The sequence below is a fragment of the Hypanus sabinus genome, chromosome 16 (assembly GCF_030144855.1).
Source record: "Hypanus sabinus isolate sHypSab1 chromosome 16, sHypSab1.hap1, whole genome shotgun sequence".
NCBI classification, from domain to species: domain Eukaryota; kingdom Metazoa; phylum Chordata; class Chondrichthyes; order Myliobatiformes; family Dasyatidae; genus Hypanus; species Hypanus sabinus.
In genome coordinates, this window is record NC_082721.1 from 30,539,144 (window position 1) to 30,563,682 (window position 24,539).

Sequence of the window (24,539 nt, forward strand, 5' to 3'; positions counted from 1 at the left end):
TCTCTCTCTCTCACACACACACCCACTTTCTCTCTCTCTCTCTCACACACACACACACACACACACACACACACTCACACAAATCACGTCATACAAATCAGCGATAATAAAATTAACTCTGATTTTCATTCAGAGGGGCTGCACCGCTACAGTGTGAAGACGAACTTCAAAAGTACCGAATAGAATAACACTGGCAACTGAAGATTAGAATATGGGGATTTTTTTAAAAAAGGATTCTTTAGCGCTGTGTATTTTTTTTACATGTTTTCCATTCCGACGGGAAGGGAAGTCCAGCAGAGAGGTTTTGGAGACGCTCCCTAGCCGGCTTGCCGACCTCCTACAGTTTGTTGTGCTGCTGGGGGCGTGTCTTGCTCATCGCTGCCCGTTAAAAACGGGCAGTCACACATCGGGCAACACAGAAGACAGGAAAAGTACTGAGAGGATTCGCAAGAGCAGAGACGGAAAAAAAAACAAAGATTATATATATATATATATATATTTAAGACAGGTCCACGGCTTAAGCAAAAAAAGCACGAACCATGAAATTGGTTTTAGGCGGAGCGCTGTGCATCGTCCTGTGTGCAGCGAGTTTCACGCGGGGCACCGCCAGCCACCTCGCCGACAAGAAGAGCCCCTCGGCCAAGGACAGAAGGATGCAATTCGCCTCCTGGGACGAGGTGAACCTCATCGCCCACGGCCTCCTGCAGCTCGGCCACGGCCTCAAGCAGCACGTGGACCGGACCAAGGAGCAGATGACCAGCGTCCTGGAGCAGCTGAACGCTCACAACAGCACGCTGCGGGAGCTGGCCGGACGGGTCAGTGAGCCTGGGCAGGGGCTGGAGGGGCGGTGGGACAGCCACCTGCTGCAGGTGTCGGCCGGCCTGCGAGAGAAAGTGGACGAGATGGCCCGGGACAGGCTGAGGATGGATAAAGTGCTGCAGAGCTTGGAAGAGAAGGTGGGCAGGTTTGAGAACTGGAAGAGAGCCGAAACCGACCTGAACAACTATAACAATATTCGAGTAAGTTCAACTCTGCAACTTTCTATTGGAGCTTTTTCTATAGAAGGCGATTTGTTCCACTAACCGCATTAAATATCTCAAGTTTACTTAAATTACAGTATCACTTGAGTTTCTTTGAATAAATGCATTTTATGTGTATTATAAACTATTGTGAACCAGGGTCTCAGTATAGAGACTGATTAATAATTTGAGAGTAGATAGATAGATACTTTATTCATCCCCAAGGGGAAATTCAAACATTTTTCCAGTGCCCCATACACTTATTGTAGCAAAACTAATTACCTACAGTATTTAACAGTATAAATATGATATGCATCTAAAATCACCCTCCCAAAAAGCATTAATAAATAGCTTTTAAAAAGTAGTGCAAGTAAAACGATTATATTGTTTTTATTCGGATCCTGGGTAAACGTGACATCTCGTGGGCTCTGGGATACAAAGTGAGTCGACCTGACTAACTGGCGGGAATACTCGAGCAGTAAATCGAATCTTTAGGAACTTAATTACCGGAAAGTCAGCAATCGCGAAGCGTGCGGCACGGGGAGGGAGAGAGACGCTGACACGCCACGGGCGATAGAACTGACACGCTGCTGGAAACGTGCGTGTGCAGCCGTGCACGAGTGCGGACTGAGCGAACTGGCCGGGCTACGGGAGGGCAAGTGCACTTTCCTGTCCTTGGCGGCGGATCCCACTGGTACCAGCTGAACCATTCCGTGCAACGAACACAGAGTAGCTGAACAAAAATAGCAGCATCGTACAAGAAAATGAAAATTGATTTATAAATTTGGGAATTGTTTGACTAATGCACTGTGCACAGCACGAGTCAGTAAAACACAGATTAATAATTAAGGAAACAATCTGCATTTGGCAGTTAGATAAACGATCCAAATGCCTGTTTGGAAATGTGTGGCGGTTCCTGGGAATAGGTGCTATAAAGGATGACGGAGATTGCGATTAAAGAGTTAGGGTTTGAAAGTGCTCCAGTGAAGATAATGGCTCCAAGATGACACGTAATCAGAGAGTGTGGCAGGTTTTGAGGTCAGAGGGGTTGGCATAAACGGGTTGGTTCGCGACTAATGGTCCTGCCAGCATAAAAGTATAGAGTTAATCATTAAACTGCAGATTTTCAAAAATCAGATTTTTTTTTGTCCTATTTCTTCATTACAGTCCGTTATGGAAAACCAGAGTAAAAACATCGATGAACTGCTGACGAGAATTAAAGACCAGCAGTGGCAGCTTGACAAGCAGAATGTCCAGATCAAGGCGCTGCAGAACAAGGTGGGTGAGCACAAGGCAAGTCGGGACAGCACATGGAAAAGCTGTGTGCCTGGTGTACAAGGGCAATCGGTCAGTCCAATATACCAGGTCATGTTGTGCCCACAGTGATAACTAAAGCTACAAGGACAATGGGGGGGGGGGGGGGGAGGCATTGATTTAACCCTTCGATTAAAGGCACAGGTTTTAAAGACCTGATTCCCTCAAACCTGCTATTGGTACAAATTGGAGACATAAAGTAAGGGGAAGACTGGAATCTGTACTGGCTACTTTGGTTTGCCAGGATTTACGGTATAATTTGTCAAAATACCATTGTGGCATTCCATGGGGTGGAAGGGAGAAAGCTGAAACTAGTTGTACCTGTACTCCAAACAAACTCTGATTCTTAAACTTGAAATTAACTGATTCATTTGTCAGTTTTTAATCTGTGTACCGATCTTGTAAACTGCCTGCCTGTGATGCAGAATGCTAATATGGACAGTTGGAATCTTAGTTTCTAATGTAGGTCCTGTCTTTATTTTTTCCCCGTCTTTTAGCTTCAAGAAAGCAGACTGCATCTCAAAGACAGTCCAAACTGGAAGCTGATTCTCAAGCGAAGAATGGAGATGTACCCGCACACCCGCACCAGTGTAGAACCCACACCAGTTGACAGTAAGTACCCCCAAATCAGAGAGGGATTCACCCATCAAATCAAGCCAACATCTCTGCTGGAGGGACAGCAAGTTCTGAAGAGATGACCCCCCTCTGCACTACAACGCCCATTGCTTGTAGCACCACTGCGTCATAAGGCACAGAAACCAGCACTTGTGTCCACTCATCTGTGATGACCATAAAGCATCTTTTCACACTAATTCTATTTTATTCTTGTCTCATTCCCTCAACCACTATCAATTCTACCACTTGCCTACAGATCAGAGCAAAGTCATCTGCATTTTTTTTGGGGGAGGAGGATTTGTGAGGAAACTGGAGGAAGCTCACCCAGTTATGATGAACACAAGACTCCACCCATATAACACCAGAGGAAAGGATCGAACCCAGGTCATAGGAGATGTGAAGCAATGCCTCTACTGCTGATGCCACTGGGTGCCACTGGACCACCAAGGAACTTGGTTGAGAGCCAAGGAATTCCCCCCCCCCCACCACCTACAGAACCTATCTCCCAGATATATTGCCCCAAAAGTTAAATAAAATTAAACACCACAGTTGTTGAGTCAGTGGCTTGGCTTTCCACAAGGAACAACTGATAGTGAGGAAATCTCTTAACAGACTTCAGCAATCACAGCTTGTTGACAAATGACACTCCAACATAAGCAGACACCGGCACGTGCAGTGGGCCACACACATAATAAACAAAGTAGATGCTAACATGCACAGAGCCATGACATTGAAGTGTTTGCCAACTGTATGCTGGGGTTCTGAATCACTTAACCTGTGACTACACGTTGTTAGATGCCTGTTATGCAAAGGTTAATTTGGAATGGAGGTCCAGCTGGACTCTGAATGTTCTGCACAGCATAGTCCTAAAAGGAATGTCTCTTTGGCTGTAAGCCAGCTAGGGAAAAGGGCACTTGATGAGTAATATACAAGGAGTAAAGCAGGCAAACTCCTTTGAGATGTCTGCCTGTAAACAACACTGTACATTCTGTGATTGGTTATTAAAACTAATTATTGGCAAATCAGCCTAGACCCCTGCTTTCCTAAGGAATCCTGACTGCTGTGAGTTTCTAGCTGACAGAGGGAAAGATTGGATGAAATGTGACTTTCTCCTTGGGTTAAATTTTGCGGAGATCTGGCAGCCGTGCCTCAATATTGTGGTGGAGGCATCCAGGAGATGTCTCGGCAGGAGCTAGCAGCTTCAGAGTAGAAACCTGGTGGAAAATAGATGATGCAACTTTTCTTTTCCAATTACTATAAAACTACTTGGCGAGTGAATCTTGCATAATGTGTTAACAACAGAAGGTCTAAAAATATTGAATATACTCAGTAAAAATAAAATTGAGAGTAAGCACAAAGAAAACGCTAGTTAAACGTTGAAAGTCTAGGACAGGATTTCTTTGTACCAAAGACAATTATGCTGTTTATTACCATTTGAAACATAAAATAAAAAGTTAAATTCATAATTTTAAACGTGTATGTTCAGCACAGCTCAGCATTTCAATTTACGATTATTCCAGTGGCCCCAGGACCAGGCTTGCCTTGTACTTGGAGACTGACCACTGCATGACATTCTGCCACTGAACTGTATAGTGCCTGGACAGATGGGGAGAAAATGGAGAGGTAGACTTTCTCAGACTATGGGCTGTTGAGGAATTTCTGACAAATGAAATACGGCATTTCTGGTGACGAGCCAACTGGGTGAAAGTTGAATCCTCTAAACTGACTGCAAGCTGAGAGGAAATATTAAAGTATTTTATCTGCAAAATGGGAAAAAAACTTCTTTTAAACAGTTCTTTATTTTGTTGTTTTTTTTAAATAACTGGTACAAGTAACTTGGCACAAAGCCAAGTGAGTGAAAGTTGAAGAAGTTTATTCAAAATAGCCTCCCACTTCTGAGCTGAACTTTCCTGTGGGTTGCTATTTTTCTGTGCAATTGCTACTGTTCTACAGATTCCCCCCCCCCCCCCCCACAACATACTGACCTTTCCTCCACTTCGAAACCAGCCAGTAACAGGAAAGAGCCAAGTGTGTCTAAGGTAAAGACAGAGGCTGTCAGTCTTAAAAAGGAGTAGCTTTGGGATATTTTTCTTAAATGCAGCTTGCATGACTAACCCACTTTTGACTTGGCAAGTTTTGTAATATTTAGATCCAGGACTGGATAATTTTTTTTGAGAAAGATGGAAGTGCAGTGTTGAAGTTAATTAATAAATGGTAGAGCTGGGGTCAGGGGCTTGGGCGGCCTAATCTGCTCCCAATTAATCTCTGTACCACTGCATTTCACATTGCTATATCGCCATTTGTCAGTTCGTCTGCAGGAGGCCGAATCTAAATTTCATTTTGCAGTGCAGTTTGTGTACCTTGTATTCATGGAGCCTTTTGATATTCCCTGACAGTTTCTCAGTGCTCCTGAACTTTTAGAGTGAGCCGCAGAAGGAGATGCGATAGGTTTCAGACATGGGCAGCTGCAAGTACGTTCACATGTGGTGGAGTATTTAAATTGGACCAGGAGGCTGCTGATCTGAAGAAAGTTAAAGGTAGAATGGGTATTGAGAAGCAAATCCCAATAACCATTGAAAAAACATTCCAAAAGCTTCATTTTTTAATGACCAAGAGGTTGATTTTTAAATACTTTTTTGGGAACCAGAGCAAGCCATTCAGCTCCTAAATGCTGTTCTTCCATTCCATTGAATCCTGGATGCTTTGCATATTTTAAGACTGCTTAAGGAAAATTTGGCAACTCCTGACCCTCATTCAGGCCAATTCTCCAGGCTGTTAGTTTTCCCAATAAAATCCTTTCCGGAACTTGAATTTGACCTAGACTACACGTTCACCATGGTTAGCACTATTTGGTTGCACACACATAAATCTGCATTCTGCATCCTATGTTTATAGAGCTGCCTTGTTTAGAGATTACCATATCTTTTTATAGAGAAGGCCATCTAGCCCATCCCGTTTATGGTAGCTCCCAGGGGAAGCAATTCCATTTAATCTTCCTCCAATCCCAATTCTCTGTATCTGTAACATTCTGTTTCATATATGCCATGAACCTACACTAGGGGCAATGCACAGTTGCCAGTTAACCTATTAGCACATCTTTGGCATAGCTCCCAGGGAAAATCCAATGATGCAAACTCCACACAAACAGAAGCCGAAGTGTTCATTGAACCGATCTTCCTGCTACTGAGGCAGCACCACTAATCACTGTGCCACCATGTTACTCAACCTCAATAGTAAATTGCTTAAGTTGAGCCTTCAGCATGGGCAAGTATCCCACAGTTCCTCAGACGTGCCAATAAAATGGACATCAAGATAAACTAGAACAGGTGGTCATCATTCAGTCAATTTTCAAGGAGGATCTACAATGAGTGGAAGATTCAGGAGCTTACTTAGAAAATTTCAGAGTATGGAGTCCAGGTGGGCATTGAGGTAAGAAGTTTTATACCTGGATCCCAGAGCCAGAGATGGAGTACCAAAATGGAGGCATGTTTAGCTGTGGAACGAGTTGCCGAGGATGAGAATTTGATTCCTATGACTCTAATTAGTGAAAACATAGATTGGTGAAAGGGAAGTACGAGGTATGGGATATAGACGTTTGACTGAGCTGTTCTGTGTGTGAGAATTGAAGAGTCTTGGAAGAATTCAGTGTAAGGAGGACTTTGGTAAGTGCAGAGGTAGACGGTGTCAGAGGCTAAACCAGGTTTTTTTTTGCAAACAGAAAAAATATGGGGTTTGTAAACTTCAACTGAGTTTGACTAGGATTCTAAAGCTAAGAATTGGCAGGTACGAAATTCCCTCAGACTTCAATATACTTATACTTTTTTTTTGCTTCATATAACATGCTGCCATTAGCTGGTAAAATCTTTGATGGGAATTGCACCAGGACACTTACTTCAGTTACAAAAAATTCACCAGATGTCAAAACCATTTCAATTATGGAAGTGTTAAACAGATGGTGTCTGTGATTCTGGGGGTTTTTGACTGAGCAGGAGTACTAGCAATAGAACGTGTCATTAAATAGGTTTCAAATGAGAGAAACCCAATGCAAGCAGTTCCATAGATGTTAATTGCCTGAAGTGACCCAGATCTTTTGGATTAAGCCATCTGGAATGCCTGACTACTTTTACAAGGAGGGCACAGAAGAGTCCCAGGACAACTAGGTAAAAGTTCGTTGTTACTTTAGCCTCTTAAGAAGTCCCAATGGAGCCCTATAATCCTTTCACCTTGAAACTGTGTTTCACTGTGCTTCCTTTGTTGCTTTTTAGTGCTTTATATGAAAAAAAGAGACAGTGAAACAGCATGACGTGACCTGCTTCCATTACTGAAAATTATCCTAAATCAGCCTGGCGTCAACCCCACCACTTACTTCAAACTTAAAATATAGAAAGTAGTAAAGATTTGGGGGGTGGGGGGAAGAATAATCCCATTATTTATTCAAATACTCACATTTGCAGAAGAAAAGTTAAAACTTCATATTCCCATACCTGGGCAACACAAGCATTGTCCTTGACTTAAGTGAAAATTAATGGAGTAGTTAATAAATCGAAACCCAGATATGCTTTATGCAGGGTCCATTTAATAAAAAAAAAGTCTGACAGGAATTGAACTGATTCCTTTTATGATTATTTTCTTTTAATAAATTAATTTCTGAGCTAAAACGTGTTACAGGGTAAAAGTAGGATAAAGTTCACCACCCGCATGTTGACTCAGGTTCAAACGCATTGACTCTCACTTGTCTCATTTCAATGCTACAGGCTTGGAGAAAGCCAGTGAGGGGAACATATCCCTATATCTGGGGAGGGAGAGTGATGGGTTCAACGCTCCAACAAATTGTGTAACTATCAGACATTCTGGTATTTGGCAATGGAGCAGAGAAGCTTTTTTATTGCAGCACAAGAGGTGAACTTTCAATCTGGTAAATTGGCAGTGCAGAACTGCCAAGGTACAAAGTTCAGGCACTGTAAATAATCCTTGCTGTTTGTCACAAAGAAAAATTCAACTCCATTGCACAAGAAACTTCTCTGTTCAAGGCCGAGCCATTCTCTTTGGAGAGAATAGCAAAGTTCTAACCATTTACTGAATAACAGAACTTGGTTTTCATCCCTCCTTTAATAACATAAATATGAAATTGCCTTCTGCAAGACAAAATTCAAGGGAAGTATTACTTTTGCTCCTTTTAGCAATGTGAATTATAAAGCAGGTAGTACAACACTTGCTAGGTTTGTTCCCTGGCCATGATCATATTGAATCTGAACAGCAACACCCACAAAATGCTGGAGGAACTCATCAGGTCGGGCAATGGAAAAGATTGAACAGTTGACATTTTGGGCTGAGACCCTCATTCAGGACTGAGAGGGAAAGGGGTGAATTAAAAGGTAGGAGGGGAAAAAGGCTGGCTGGAAGGTCATAGGTGAAGCCAGGTGGGTGGGGAAAGGTCAAGGGCTGGAGAAGAAAGTCTGGTTGGAGAGGTGAGTGGACAATAGAGGAAAGGGGGGATCCCAGAAGTAATAGGCAGATGAGAAGAAGTAAAAGGTCAGAGTGGAGAATGGTGGGGGGGGGGGGGGTAAATTTTGTTCACTGGAATGGATATTCATACCATCAGGTTGGAGGATGTGCTTATTCCTGTGGTTTTTTGTTAACAAATGGGAAAGGAGGATAGGTTTATTGGCCTGTTCTTGTGGAATGTTTATCTTGAGGTTGAACCAAGAAGTGAATGGCGTGATCATACTGGGAAAATAAAATTGTATTCAGGGAAGTAGAAGCATTATCTGAGTGTCTATTGAGGTTCATTTGGTTGCACAGATGCTCTGAGTCTGAAGTCCTAGTTTGAAGGCCAACGTGGATTGATTTGAACACAGTCTACGTTGACAGCACATTTTAACAGAATGGTGCTGTGCTAAGCATACTATCTACCTAAGGCTCCACCTAATCCTCAAATGAAAGAAAAAGCTGCCACTATTGTGCTTAAGACAGGTTATCCCCTGAGCCCGCTGATACTCAGGCTGCCATTCAAAATCATTACAACAGACTTGGTCATTGTCAAATGTTGTTTGTCGGAGGTTACTATGCACTAATTCTGATAAAGGGTCTCAACCAAAGAAAAATTGACTGTTTATTCCCTTCCATAGATGCTGCCTGACCTGAGTTTCTCCAGCATTTTGTGTGCTTTGCTATGCACTAATTGGTGCAACTTTTTCCAGTGTGTTTGGTTATAAGACATTATGGGTGTTCCCAGAGTCAATAAAAGCTCTCTTAAAAATAAGAGGCTATTTTGCACTGAAACACAATTTTAAAGAAATGTCCTAATCGGTGATTTTTTTTTTGTTTGCAGAACTTCCCTTTGACTGTCACCAACTGTTCCTTGAAGGACGGCGGAGCACTAGTGTGTACAGAATACAGCCAGTAGGCTCACAGCCCTTTGAAGTATTCTGTCGAATGACTGCTGGTAAGACCCGGAATATTATTGGAAGCTGAGACTGGGATCTAGATGAAATGAAATGTGGTCAGGGCCAAAGCTCCAAGTAGCAGAGCCACGTGTGTAGGCAGGGTCAAGGCTCGTGTTGCTCAGGGGTTCGAAGGGCCCTGTTGCCTGCCACATTGCGGTTTGAACTGAGAGAGAGGTTTTCTGTAATTGAAGTTTATCTTTCATCTACTGCACATGGCAGGTCCTTAACCAGTTTGTTTTGCTTCAACAGAAGGTGGCTGGACTGTGATTCAGAGACGGATGGATGGGTCGGTTGACTTTGATCGACTGTGGCAGGCATACAGGGACGGATTTGGCAACCTTACTGGTAAATAGAATTTAGTGCATTCTCGCTCAATTGTCTTATTTTGTTGCAAACCTGAGAAATTCTGCAGATGCAGGAAATCTGAGCAACACACACAAAATGCTGGAGGGTCTTGGCCTGAAACGTCAACTGTACTTTTCTCCCCATAGATGCTGCCTGGCTTGCTGAGTTCCTCCAGCATTTTGTGTGTGCTGCTTGTTTATTTTGTTGGCGCTTTGGGTTAGAGGGAATAAATTAAGCCCATGCTCCTACTTCTGAACGGCACACAGTACATTATTCAGACGCAAGTGATTCTGCAGATGCTGGAAGTTTAGTGTCGCACACATAAAATGCTAGAGGAACTCAGCAATTCAGGCAGTGTCTATGGAGGGCAATGAACAGTCAATGTTTCGAGCTATGGGTCTCAGCCCAAAACGTCAACTATTTCGATCCAAAAGCGTCTCAACCGAAACATCAACTGTTCACTTCCCTTCCTAAAGGCCGACTTGGCTGCGGAGTCCCTCCAGCATGAGGTGCCTACTGGAAATGAAGTGGAGAGGATTGGGTTGTGCTGCCCCCTCTTGGTAAGGTCCAGTAATGCATCTATGAAACCAACGCTCTGCAAAATCAGGATCAGGTTTACTATTCCCGGCGTATGTCATAAAATTTATTAACTTTGCTGTAGCAGTACAATGCAATACATGATAACAGAAAAAAAACAATTATGGTAAATACATGTATAATAGTTAAATAAGTAGTGCAAAAACAGAAATGAAAAAGTAGTGAGGTAGCGTTCATGGGTTCAGTGCCCATTTAGAAATTGGATGGCAGAGGGGAAGAAGCCGTTCTTGAATTGTTGAGTGTGTGCCCTCAGGCTTCTGTACCTCCTCCCTGATAGTAGCAATGAGAAGAGGGTGTGTCCTGGGTGGTGGAGGTCCTCAGTGATGGACTCTGTCTTCCTAAGGCACTGAAGATGATTTTGATACTACAGAGGCAGGTACCCATGATAGACCTGACTAATTTTACAACTTTCTGTAGCTTATTTCAATCCTGTGCAGTAGCCCCCTCCCCACACCAGACGGTGATGCAGCCAGTTTTTTAGAATGCTGTCCAAAAGGATAAGATAAATGGGTGGAGGTTGAAAAGGAAAAAAGTAAACAATTTGTGTTCTGTGTGTAAAATGTTCAAGAGCTAGTTCTTTTTTTGAATATATATAGTGGCAGTCGTAACCACAGGAAACCTGAAAGCTTTGCACAGTTGGTAATACGTTGTTATTATAGTAATGCAAGAAACAGTTTGGCCACAGCAAGATCCTGCCGATTACAATATTGCAGTGGCAGTGGCTAAAGGATAAACACTCAATGACTGACTCGTCAGATTGGATTAATGTTGGTTTCTTGATTCCAGGTGAATTCTGGTTGGGTTTGGAGAAACTTTACACCATCACGCGGCAGGGGAGCTATCTCCTGCGCATTGAACTGGAGGATTGGGAACATCACACAGAGTACACAGAATATCCCTTTAGCCTTGGCAGCGAGGCCACTGACTACACAATGACCCTCAAAAGCCCCATCTCCGGAAACCTCAAGAACGCTATCAGTGAATCAAGTGGCCTGCCCTTCTCCACCCGAGACCAGGACCACGATCTGAAGTTCAACATGAGCTGTGCCAAACACCTTACAGGTCAGTACCGTGGCAAATGGCCTCCAATGCTGTTGTAGGCATGCGTGGCTCAATGGAAGGGCTATCCTATGCAATAAGTCAAACTCTATCTCCACACCTAGCTCCACTCTTGTCCATCCTTCCCTCGTCCTGTCAAACTGTCTTCTGCAACCAAAGTCACCATCCTGTGAAAGGGAGAAAGATGCTGGAAATTCTGATGGTGAGACGAAAGCTCTTTAGCCACAAGTGTGAAAGCCTTGAACTGATGGCCTATTGTACGTGGCCTTGTGTGTAGCCTGCAAATGGGCTCTCCCCTATTTCTTCCACTCCCAATGATAGTCTCTCTTTTTGCCCCTGAATGTAGGAGCACTGCCCTCACAAACCAAAAGGGTAACAGACCATGTTTAGGCTGTTTATTTTCTATTTGCTTCAAAGGCATTCTCTCTTTTTTTAATAATGCAGGGGGATGGTGGTTCAGCACTTGTGGACAGGCCAATCTGAACGGCAAGTATTTCTCCAGCAAACCCCAGCAGCGACGCGAGAGGAAACAGGGGATATTCTGGAAACCCTGGAAAGGTAGAAATTACCCCCTGAAAACCACGACAATGATGATTCGTCCAATGGAACTGGAAGCATAAAATCGACATCCTAAAACTCTTGCAGAGACTGACTATGTGCACACATTTATGTGTGAGAGAGAGAGAGAGAGGGAGAGAGATTTAGAGCAGCAAAGTTGGCTGTTCACAATTGGAATGAAAGTCAGTGACGTGTTGCAACGTGGCTTGTCGCCGAATATGTATGTCTATGTTTAAGCAACAAAGCAATGCAGCAAGTTTCCCAGGATTAATGGCTGAGCTATGCAAGTATTCCTAAAGCATACATGCCACTCAAAGCAGCTGTTAGTGTTCCGTTGTTTTAGTTCAAAACAGATACAGAATAGTAAAATAATTTCCGTTAACTAACTGCCTTTGGACTTCTCCCATCCTGGCCTGAGCCCGGTGTTTGATCTTGTCCGTTCACACAGAGCAGGAAGATCCCTGGCATAATTGCCATCTGAACTGCAGCAGCAGCCTGTACTTTAGCAGGCTGTTATGCCAGTCCCCAATAGGATTAGTACAGGGCTTCCAGCTCATTTGAACATTATTGGCTTTGATCGCCCACAACAAGCACATTTCTGATCTTTTGCCAGTACTTCTATAAATATTACTCTCCAACATCATCAAATAGGTGTAATGTTTAATGTGGAATTTGTAAAATAAATTCAAGGGCGATTTTTTTTTTCTCTCTGGCGAAAGCCCAAAGTGAAAGGTGGATCCAGTGCCTTGAGTGCCCCAACATCCTACTTACACCAGCATGACTGTTACACCTTAGCGCAATTCCTCCCCATAGGGATGTTTCCAAGTCATATTGACTTTATCACCATGGCTGAGAATAGCTGTGGAGAAGTGAGTGTGAATTGTTTCTTTGCTTTTATATATTTAAACATTTAATATTCCAAACCTGCCTTTTGTAATTTATAAATGCTCAGCTTTTCCCAGGAGGGAGTGCGAGTCAATCTCTGTTGTCTGCTGTATATAACCTTTAAAAGCTGTTATTTTAATATCAAATGATTGGTGAGTTCAGATTTTTGTCCAGAAATAATCTTTGGTTTACATATTTTCCCAGTGTGTTTATTAACTCTGTGGGGGTGTGTGGGGGGGGGGGGTGGTCGAGGAAAATTTCAAGTGCCTTTAGTAAAGCAAAGGTGTGCTGTTGTTATTCCCTCTCACAGACCAAGTTTGCTGAGTTAGGGGCAAACACAGGGTGCACCCTCCTCACCTCCCCCCGTGATAGCCATACAACAAACTCGGTCATCGGCATCCGTCAACTAGTGTACAATAAGAGTTAAACACAAGCTGGGGGGAATACAAATATATAGTAGTAGAAATCTTTTAGATCCAAAGTTGATAAGTCATCCCAGAGCACAAATGGACAAATTAGGACACAATCATCTGTACCGCAAGCCTTTTCTGCCAGTTAATAAGACCACAGTTGATCTTATTGTGACCTTCACTCTGCATTCCCACTCTGTAAATAAGCTTTCATCCTTGCTCTTATCCATTTCTGTCTTAAAGAACAAGTCAAATACCTTTCTCCTGCTCTCCAAGAGTGATTCAATAGTAGCTTCACTGCTCGATCCCTGAAGACCATCGTCGCCAGGCAGCGAGCAACGAATGAACCAGCACAAGACTTCATCCTCTGCAGTTTACCTGCTGCAGATGTATCCGGCCATGGCCATATTGGAAAGAGAAATCACATGAAGGGAGTTAGACTGAAATGGTATCTCATACCCTCTGCCCAACATCCACTCATCAGATGTAGACTTGTGCCCAATTCTATACTGCTCAGACATGAGCGCTTTACCATCATGGCTGGTATTAATGGTCATCTTTAGTTGTCACCAGATGGGGCTGTTAGTTCTTGGGAGAACTGTTGCCAGTAGTCTGTTATAACTAAACTGCCTTACAGTCTCCTTTGATACGGAGTAGTAGGGCCCTGGGGGTGGGGGGGAGAACCCAGTTAATATCCAAAGACCTCTGATAGCAACAGATGAGGTAGTGAAATAGTAAGATGTAAAACTTGCCTTTATTGGACAGGGTATGGACTACAAGAGCTGGGAGGCTATGGGACAACTTTACAAGGCGTTGGTTAATACTCCAGCCGTGGCCTATGTACAGTTCTTGTCACAGGCCAACAGGTCTATAGAAAGGACGTGATTGGGCTGGAGAGGCTGCAGTGGAGATTTCCCAGATGTTATCTGGTGTGGAGTGTTCCAGTTAAGGAGAGAAATTCAGTACGGTAGGTTGGTTTTCCTTAGAGCAGAGGTGGCTGAGGGGATTCTGACAGAGGTATACAAAATTAATAGGGTCACGGATAGTGTAGACGGTAGAAATCTTTTCATGATAGTGGATATATCTAAAAGTAAAAGGCAGAAGTTTAGGGTAAGGGACATGTACTTTAGAGGGAAGCTAAGAAAGAACTTTATCACCCAGAGGATAGTTAGAATCTGGGATGCACTGCCTGAGTATGTGGTATAAGCAGAGACATTCAGAACAGTATCTACATAAGCAGTTGAAGATCCAACACAGAGAACACTACAGACCAAGTGCTAGTAAATAGGATTATAAGTTCTTGATGATCAGCATGGGTATGATGGGGGGTCTGTTCCTGTGCAGTTTGACTCCATAACTCAGGCACTTTTTGATTCTAGGCCTTCTGGACATTTACTGGCACCTGAGGCCTAAATGCTGGGCTGCAGCGAATGGTGTGCTTGTGTACTTCACTAGGTCAAAGTGTGCAAAAGAATCAGATCAGAGTGATCAAAGGAAAGAGGGGCTGTGTGTGGAGAGAGGGTTGTTGATCACAAGGGCTATTCATTCATTTTTTTTACTGGGATATAGCACAGAACAGGCCCTTCCAGCCCTTTGAGCTGCATTGTCCAGTATTCCCTTGATTTAACCCCAGCCTAATCACAGGATAATTTACAATGACCAATTAACTTACCAGCTGGTAGGCCTTTGGCCTGTGGGAGGAAACTGGAGCACCCAGAGGAAACACACACGGCCACAGCGAGAATGTGCAAACTCCTTACAGGCAGCTGCGGGAATTGAACCCGGGTCACTGGTACTGTAAGTGCGTCGTGCTAGCCACCATGCTACCATACAGCCCTGAGAAGGGCGAGCATTGGCTGCCCGTGTGAGAGGGGAAGAAAGCCTTGGGAGTGCCACTCGAGCCTTGGGAACCAGTTTGGAGGAGTGAGGGTCAGGTGGCTGGTGGAGTGGTGCCACAATGCAGTTACCCTACAGAGGAGAGTCAGTGAGTAACTAACTGAGAGACAAACTGACCAAGCTGAATTCCTGGTCAGACTTGTACCAGGAGGCTCCTTCTAAGTCACTGTGAAGTCCTGCTTCTGGAATAATCCATAGAATTCAGTAAGTACCCACGTGCAAGTTTAAAAAAAAACCCCTATGCTCTCATTTTAGCTTCTTTTCCCATGAGGAACAGATTCCTACCACCCAACCTATCTCTGCTCTTTATAATGTGTTGCATGCATCCATCCATATCCGGAACCTTTGCAAACTCACAAAGGAATTTGAAGTAGAACCAAACTGCAAGCCCCCAGTAACTTGACCTCCATCATTTTGGCATAAAGAGCGACTAAGTGCAGAAAACCATAGCATGGTGATCAAGTCCAGTAGACACTGACACTTAGCGTAACTCTGTGTGGAGCAATTTGCTTTTATTAATGCGACTTCAGTATTCAAGTTAGAACCACAAGATGGCAGAAGCAAATTAAATACAGCTGCTGAGAAGTCAATGGAATGAATTTTGGAGACTTGACGGTATTTACAACACACTGCTGCTTCTTTATAATGTGTTTGGTTTTACTGTCATGGGATGAATTTCCAGCAAAATATGCTCGGAACCTGCTGGTGAAACAATTAACTTCAAAGACCAGCAAAGTCAAAAAAGCCAGTATAAGTGGCCTCAAGGTGTATTCCAGGGCAGGAGTAGGCCATTCAGCCCTTTGAGCTGAGTGTAACCTAACTCTGCAATCCAGTCTGTCTGCAGTAACCTTTCAAACTCTAGGTAATTTCCATCTAGTTCAATTATCCAAGTGAGGAAAACAACATGCTCAGCTCTGGTCGAGGGAAAGTGATGACTCAGAACATCTCATGTACTCTCTAAGCTCACAGTGAAGAAGAATACCAAATACTGGCTCAAATACCAGAGGAAATCAGTGCCTGTAGAAACTGCAACTCAATTGATAGCTCACACCAAGGAGCCAGTAAAGGACATGCTTGGTAAATTAAAGAGAATTGATACAAAGGACTTAGTCACTCTTAACAGAAACCTTATTTTGTTTTTAATTTGATGCCTAAACTTATTTACAACCATTGTCTGCCCACAACGCAGCATGAATCCTGGTAAACAGTTCTTCATGCTGACAGTAATTACGCTATTCTTGCAACTATAAAGCAAAACAGTTCTGCCATGAGGGAAATATTCTCTCCATTGGAGACCAGGAATATTTTACTATTTGCAAAGGAGTTTGAAAAGTGCATCACAAAGGTACATTAAACAGATTTCAAACAAGAAATATTTTTATCAAAGAGAGCAGCTCCTTGAATTGGTATCATTTTCCCATTTGGATAGAGAATCTCACTAATGTGGAGAACTGCGTAGAACTCTTGGTCTAATGAGGTACATCTTCATGTGGGGGAAGGGGTGAGGGCAGCGGTGAGATGAAGGAGGCGTTTGCTTGCTATTGGTATCAAGAACCAATAAAGATGGAGGAATAGATCAATGAGCAGATCACTACAGGACATGGTGGAGGGTGTATGTGTGACTGATGGGCAGTTTCGTGATCTGTTTCATAAGAGTAAATAATTACCATGGAAACCATCTAAATGGAAGACAGGCTCTCCTTGCTAATGGCCAACAGCTGTAGTTCTACCACCACTTTGTCAGTACCAACGTCTGGCATCAAAACTGTGTTTCCGCAAATCAGCTTCACTCAGAGACACCAGCTCTTCCTCACCAAATGCTCAGTTAATCACAAAGAATGGGAAAGCAGGTCCCATTGCATGACACAAACAAGCTACAACTTTCAGTCTTCAATGCAGCCTTCTTTCCAGATGCCATCTCTTAAATCGTGCCAGTCTGTAACAGTCTTGGATCACACACACTCCATTGCTCTCTCTGCTCCCTACCCCTCCCCATCTTCTGCGTGCTTTCTAAATATTTACTAGTTATGATTAATGGTCTTTCACCCTTATAGGTTAGCTTTGTTTCTCGCTCCACTGATGTTGCCTGACCTGCTGAGTATTTCCAGCATTTTCTAATTTTTGCTCCCAGTAGCACCATCCACTCCATCTGCTACTCCAACTATTATGCAATTTCTCATTAGTCCAGGCATCTACTTCCAGGGCAGCAAACAAAATGCTGGAGGAACTCAGCAGGTCGGGGAACATCTATAGAGAGAGAAATGAACAGTCGACATTTCAGGGCAAGATTGTTCATCAGAATTGGAAAGGAAGGAGAAGTCAAAATAAGTTTGGGGGTGAGGAAGGAGTACAACTGTTAAGAGATAGGTGAAAGCAGGTGAGGGAGAAGGTGCATGGGTGGGAGAGGGGGGTGAAATGAGAAGCTGGGAGGTGTATAGGTGGAAGAGGTAAAGGGCTGTAGAAGGAGGAGGAGAGGAGAGGAGACCATGGGAGAAAGGAAGGGAGGGGTATCAGAGGGAAGTGATGGGCAAGTGAGGAGAAAAGAAGAGATAAGTGGGGAGCCAGAATGGGGAATAGAAAAAGAGAACGGGATGGGAGAGAAAGTAACGGAAGTTAGAGAAATCAATGTTAATGCCGTCAGGTTGGAGGCCACCCAGATGGAATATGAAGTGTTGCTCCTCCAACCTGAGCATAGCCTCATCATGGCAGTAGGCCATGGACTGTCATATCAGAATGGCAATGGGAAGTGGAATTAAAATAGGTGTCCACCAGGAAAAGCTGCCTTTTGTATTGGAAAGAGCGAGGGTACTCGACGAAGTGGTCTCCCAATCTACATTGGGTCTCACCAATGTGGAGGAGTCTGCATCAGGAGCACCAGATACAGTAGACGACCCCGACAGACTCACAGGTGAAACGTCGCCTCTTAGTTTTCCAACCTCCTTCACCTCCTCGCAGTCAACCAGTTCCCCAATGACGAGCAGCGCATTGACCCTGAGCCCTAAAACATCAGCCTTCCGCGTGTGTCACAACGTAGCCAGGGTGACATCAGTGACATCAGTACTGGAACACCACGTACAGTCACCTAAATGCATCCTTTTTCAGACTGACTCATGTACAAACTCATGTGGAATTGAAAGCTTACCTGTATGTTGTATGAGGAACAGAAATTCCTGACACAGGGAATTCTAAAACTTCCAACGCCAGATCTCTGTTCTCCCCGTTAGATGGCCTTACTTCCAAAAAGTCGGGGTTAAAGCAGAAGGCCGGTGCTTCGTTAATATGGGACACAGTGAATCGAAAAACTCCTTCAAATTAAAAGAGATTATTTTGAATACATCTTAAACTAATCCTACTACTCCAAGCACCAATGCCCCATCACCAATCCCAGCTCCAACAGCATCCTGCCCCATTAACAGCAGTATCCACTCCCACCAGCATCACATTGTCCTGTCCCAATAAGAACCCAGCACCATTAACAGCAGCGCCCAGCACCTCATCTCAACCAGTAGTGGTAGAGGTGCAATCACTCGAGTCGAATACGATGTTCTCCTAAGGGGTTGTCTATTGATTGGTCCTCAGGTGTCTGTAGAGGCCGATCTGAGATCTACATATTCTAGTGCACTGTGGGCAAGGGTAAGTGGTAGTTGTGCTTGGTGGTTGCATCTTTTGGTTATTCCATCTCTCCTTTCACAGCTCCTTCTTTAACAGATTTCCTCCAGGCAACTATTGAGTTTTTAGAAGTAATATTGAATTTCAGGCTGATTCTGATGTTATGTTTGAAGCATTTCCTTTGCCCATGAGGGGATCATTGACCTTGCTTCAATTGGGAGTAGAGTATCTGTTTCGGGAGATGTGAGTTAGGAACCCAGATGACTTCAGAAGTTGGTGTTACTTTCTCATGGTGGAGGTGCTGTTCATGTTGTTCTCCTCCAATACACTGGTGCTAGTATGTTTGTCCTTCCAGCTGATCCTCAAAATCTTTCATAAGGACCTTTGGTGGTGTTGTTCCAGGGTTTTCAGCTATCTGCTGTAGGTGGCTCATGATTCATATCCGTACAGTAATGTAGGAAGGACAACTGCTCTATAGACTAAAAGATTTGTTTGGACATATAGATCGTGGTCTTCAAAGATTCTTTTCCTTAGTCTTGCATAGGCTCCATTAGCACTACTCAGGAGGTGGCTGATCTTTGAGTTGATGTCTACTTTTCAGGAGACAAGGTAGCCAAGGTAGGGAAGGTGGTTGACATCTTCAAGGGTGATATTGTCAACTTTTATGGAGAGCTAGATGGGCAATGGCTGGTATTGGACCTGTGTCTTTTTCATTTTCAAAACAAGATCAAGGGCCCTATATACATTCAGGATACATTGGAGATCTTTAGAGCATGCTGCAGTGGTGTTTTCTTCCACATACTGAAGTTCCATGATAGCGGTGGTGTTTACTTTGTTTTTGGCCTTGAACTGGTTGAGGTTGAAAAGCCTGCTGTCTGTCCTATGCATGATTGGGATTCCCTGTAGCAGGTCTTGGCTTATGAGATGAAGGAATGCAGCAGGGAAGATAGCAAGTGGGGTGGATGAAATGATATAGCCCTGTCTAACCGCTGCTTTGACAGTGAAGCGCTCTGATTCAGTGCCACTATTGCTATGTATTGTGGCTGATGTGCCAAGACGTAGTAGAATCTACCTCAACCAATACCCAAGCTCTATCAACATCCAGATTTTACCAGTATCCCAGTCCCACCTGAACCAGTATCCCAGTCCCACCTGAACCAGTATCCCAGTCTCACCTGAACCAGTATCCCAGTCCCACCTGAACCAGTATCCCAGTCCCACCTGAACCAGTATCCCAGTCCCACCTGAACCAGTATCCCAGTCCCACCTGAACCAGTATCCCAGTCCCACCTGAACCAGTATCCCAGTCCCACCTGAACCAATATCCAAGTCCCACCTGAACCAATATCCCAGTCCCACCTGAACCAATATCAGTCCCACCTGAACCAATATCAGTCCCACCTGAACCAATATCCCTGTCCCACCTGAACTAATATCCCAGTCCCACCTTAACCAATATCAGTCCCACCTGAACCAATATCTCAGTCCCACCTGAACCAATATCCCAGTCCCACCTGAACCAATATCCCAGTCCCACCTGAACCAATATCCCAGTCCCACCTGAACCAGTATCCCAGTCCCACTTGAACCAGTATCCCAGTCCCACTTGAACCAGTATCCCAGTCCCACCTGAACCAGTATCTCAGTCCCACCTGAACCAGTATCCCAGTCTCACCTGAACCAGTATCCCAGTCTCACCTGAACCAGTATCCCAGTCTCACCTGAACCAATATATCAGTCCCACCTGAACCAATATCCCAGTCCCACCTGAACCAATATCAGTCCCACCTGAACCAATATCAGTCCCACCTGAACCAATATCCCAGTCCCACCTGAACCAATATCAGTCCCACCTGAACCAATATCCCAGTCCCACCTGAACCAATCTCAGTCCCACCTGAACCAATATCTCAGTCCCACCTGAACCAATATCCCGGTCCCACCCGAACCAATATCCCGGTCCCACCCGAACCAGTATCCCGGTCCCACCCGAACCAGTATCCCGGTCCCACCCGAACCAGTATCCCGGTCCCACCCGAACCAGTATCCCGGTCCCACCCGAACCAGTATCCCGGTCCCACCCGAACCAGTATCCCGGTCCCACCCGAACCAGTATCCCGGTCCCACCGGAACCAATATCAGTCCCACCGGAACCAATATCCCTGTCCCACCTGAACTAATATCCCAGTCCCACCTTAACCAATATCAGTCCCACCTGAACCAATATCAGTCCCACCTGAACCAATATCCCAGTCCCACCTGAACCAATATCAGTCCCACCTGAACCAATATCTCAGTCCCACCTGAACCAATATCCCAGTCCCACCTGAACCAATATCCCAGTCCCACCTGAACCAATATCCCAGTCCCACCTGAACCAATATCCCAGTCCCACCTGAACCAGTATCCCAGTCCCACTTGAACCAGTATCCCAGTCCCACTTGAACCAGTATCCCAGTCCCACCTGAACCAGTATCTCAGTCCCACCTGAACCAGTATCCCAGTCTCACCTGAACCAGTATCCCAGTCTCACCTGAACCAGTATCCCAGTCTCACCTGAACCAATATATCAGTCCCACCTGAACCAATATCCCAGTCCCACCTGAACCAATATCAGTCCCACCTGAACCAATATCAGTCCCACCTGAACCAATATCCCAGTCCCACCTGAACCAATATCAGTCCCACCTGAACCAATATCCCAGTCCCACCTGAACCAATCTCAGTCCCACCTGAACCAATATCTCAGTCCCACCTGAACCAATATCCCGGTCCCACCCGAACCAATATCCCGGTCCCACCCGAACCAGTATCCCGGTCCCACCCGAACCAGTATCCCGGTCCCACCCGAACCAGTATCCCGGTCCCACCCGAACCAGTATCCCGGTCCCACCCGAACCAGTATCCCGGTCCCACCCGAACCAGTATCCCGGTCCCACCCGAACCAGTATCCCGGTCCCACCGGAACCAATATCAGTCCCACCGGAACCAATATCCCTGTCCCACCTGAACTAATATCCCAGTCCCACCTTAACCAATATCAGTCCCACCTGAACCAATATCAGTCCCACCTGAACCAATATCCCAGTCCCACCTGAACCAATATCCCAGTCCCACCTGAACTAATATCCCAGTCCCACCTTAACCAATATCAGTCCCACCTGAACCAATATCTCAGTCCCACCTGAACCAATATCCCAGTCCCACCTGAACCAATATCCCAGTCCCACCTGAACCAGTATCCCAGTCCCACCTGAACCAGTATCCCAGTCCCACCTGAACCAGTATCTCAGTCCCACCTGAACCAGTATCTCAGTCCCACCTGAACCAATATCCCAGTCCCACCTGAACCAATATCTCAGTCCCACCTGAACCAATATCCCAGTCCCTCCTGAACCAATATCCCAGTTCCACCTGAACCAATATCTCAGTCCCACCTGAACCAATATCAGTCCCACCTGAACCAATATCCCAGTCCCACCTGAACCAATATCAGTCCCACCTGAACCAATATCCCAGTCCCACCTGAACCAATATCTCAGTCCCACCTGAACCAATATCTCAGTCCCACCTGAACCAATATCCCAGTCCCACCGGAACCAATATCCCAGTCCCACCGGAACCAATATCCCAGTCCCACCTGAACCAATATCCCAGTCCCACCTGAACCAGTATCCCAGTCCCACCTGAACCAGTATCCCAGTCCCACCTGAACCAGTATCCCAGTCCCACCTGAACCAGTATCCCAGTCCCACCTGAACCAGTATCCCAGTCCCACCTGAACCAATATCCCAGTCCCACCTGAACCAATATCCCAGTCCCACCTGAACCAATATCAGTCCCACCTGAACCAGTATCCCAGTCCCACCTGAACCAGTATCCCAGTCCCACCTGAACCAGTATCCCAGTCCCACCTGAACCAATATCCCAGTCCCACCTGAACCAATATCCCAGTCCCACCTGAACCAATATCCCAGTCCCACCTGAACCAATATCCCAGTCCCACCTGAACCAGTATCCCAGTCCCACTTGAACCAGTATCCCAGTCCCACCTGAACCAGTATCCCAGTCCCACCTGAACCAGTATCCCAGTCCCACCTGAACCAGTATCTCAGTCCCACCTGAACCAATATCCCAGTCTCACCTGAACCAATATCCCAGTCCCATCTGTACCAATATCCCAGTCCCATCTGTACCAATATCCCAGTCCCATCTGACCAATATCTCAGTCCCACCTGAACCAATATCTCAGTCCCACCTGAACCAGCGCTCCAGCTGAATAGCAGTAGCATCCCAGCCTCTACAACGAACCCCATATTGAAACCACAAGCAACGAGTCTTCCAATACACCAGAATAATATAGTGCATGAAACCAAGCTAAGTTTTCTTACTTTTTAAATACATTTAAAAAGTACATTTAAGTTGACCCTGCCTTTATAAAGGCATTGCAAATAATACCCCAAGGCCAGTCATGCCAATGTCCAGATCTCTTGCTCCAAAGCACCAGGTTTACAAAGACCATCAGAATACAGCACAAGGCTTGCGACTAAAGGAAGGTAGAGCAAGGCACAGGATTCCCAGAGGTCAGGTTTTCTACTGCATGGTTTGGGATTCCCAGGGATCAAGGAAAAGTACTGCAGCATGAGAGCTCTCCAGGGAAGTTTGGAATATATTGAGATCTCCAGGATCAGGAGGATATGCTGAGCACTGTAAGATTCCAAGACACCATAAACATCAGTATTAACATTTACCTGGAATTCTCCGCTGTCGCCTCAATAAAGTAGATGTTTTTTTCTCATCTGCAATAAACTTCATCAGGTCTTCATCACTTAGTTTATCTTCTTCCTGAATAGTGTAAAGGATCCTTTATTCAAACAAACTTTTTCTGATGATTGATGATACTGAAGGGCTGCCAACCAGGCTGCAAGAACCAAGACAAACCATTAAATATACTGAGGCACTGCTGTAATTGTGGGCTTCCCTTGTGCGATCTTTCCCAGTGGGACAAATAACAAAATATAGGGCAAATGATGAAGAACTTAAGCACTAGGAAAATGTAAATGATTGGAAATGTGCCTAAGTTCATGGAATGGATGACTATGATGGGTTAAATGTGACAGAGGTCATTCTGAGACTAGGCTCAAATTGATAGTTGTTGTCATAGTGATATTGAGAGTGGTGAAGAGTAAATAGAATATTCATTGTACGGTTAAGCCACATAACCAACTGTGTTGAAAGATTAAAGCTCTTGGTTCAGAATGGGCATCAATTTAACTCCACCGGTTCTTAGACCTGAAAAACTGAAATCATCAGAAAGCTTCAGATTAAAAAAGATTGGAACTTTCTGGGGCCATCAATTGGCTGTTCAACATCAATGGGTTGGAGCTTGTGAAAAAAGCAAGAACTTGCTTTTAATTAACGTCTACTTGAAAGAGTTCTACAACCAAAACATTTTTCAATGTCTTGCATCTGTTGTAAGCTAGAAAATGCCACAAATAGCCTGTGCAAACAAGGTCTCACAAACAAGATAAGGCTGGGGAAGAGAAAGCAATGGCATGGCTATTGTATGGTAATTGGTAGAAATTACAACCACCAACATTCGAGTTGGGCTTTATTTTAAGAGGCTAGTCTGATATGAAGATGTAATCACATTAAGTTTTTTTTAAACCACACTTTGTGTTCAGAGTTTGAAGGACAAAAATGAGTTTTAACAGTTTTTCTTAAGAATGCCTCGCTGTTTGATTTGCAAAAACCTACAATACCAGAGAGATATACCCTCGCTCTCT

At 44.6% G+C, this 24,539-nt stretch overlaps 2 protein-coding genes across 4 annotated transcripts in view; one reads left to right on the forward strand and one right to left on the reverse strand.

Moving 5' to 3' along the window:
- Window positions 1-24,539, reverse strand: part of LOC132406173 (dedicator of cytokinesis protein 8-like) — a 239,078-nt gene that overhangs the window by 136,869 nt on the left and 77,670 nt on the right. For all 3 annotated transcript variants that reach the window (XR_009516088.1, XR_009516087.1, XM_059991466.1), the window contains exons 13-14: window positions 23,505-23,598; window positions 18,287-18,449 (exon numbers count right to left, since the gene is read on the reverse strand). Coding sequence is in view for 1 of the 3 variants with exons in the window: in XM_059991466.1 (XP_059847449.1) it covers window positions 18,287-18,449; window positions 23,505-23,598 (257 nt within the window). In the remaining 2 variants the exon portion in view is untranslated. The remainder of the gene's footprint in view (window positions 1-18,286; window positions 18,450-23,504; window positions 23,599-24,539) is intronic.
- angptl4 (angiopoietin-like 4) lies at window positions 392-12,984 on the forward strand. The gene is made up of 7 exons (XM_059991474.1): window positions 392-1,019; window positions 2,187-2,297; window positions 2,831-2,945; window positions 9,280-9,393; window positions 9,644-9,739; window positions 11,123-11,398; window positions 11,840-12,984. Exons 1-7 carry the CDS (start codon window positions 540-542, stop codon window positions 12,013-12,015), a joined length of 1,368 nt encoding a protein of 455 aa, XP_059847457.1. The 5' UTR covers window positions 392-539; the 3' UTR covers window positions 12,016-12,984.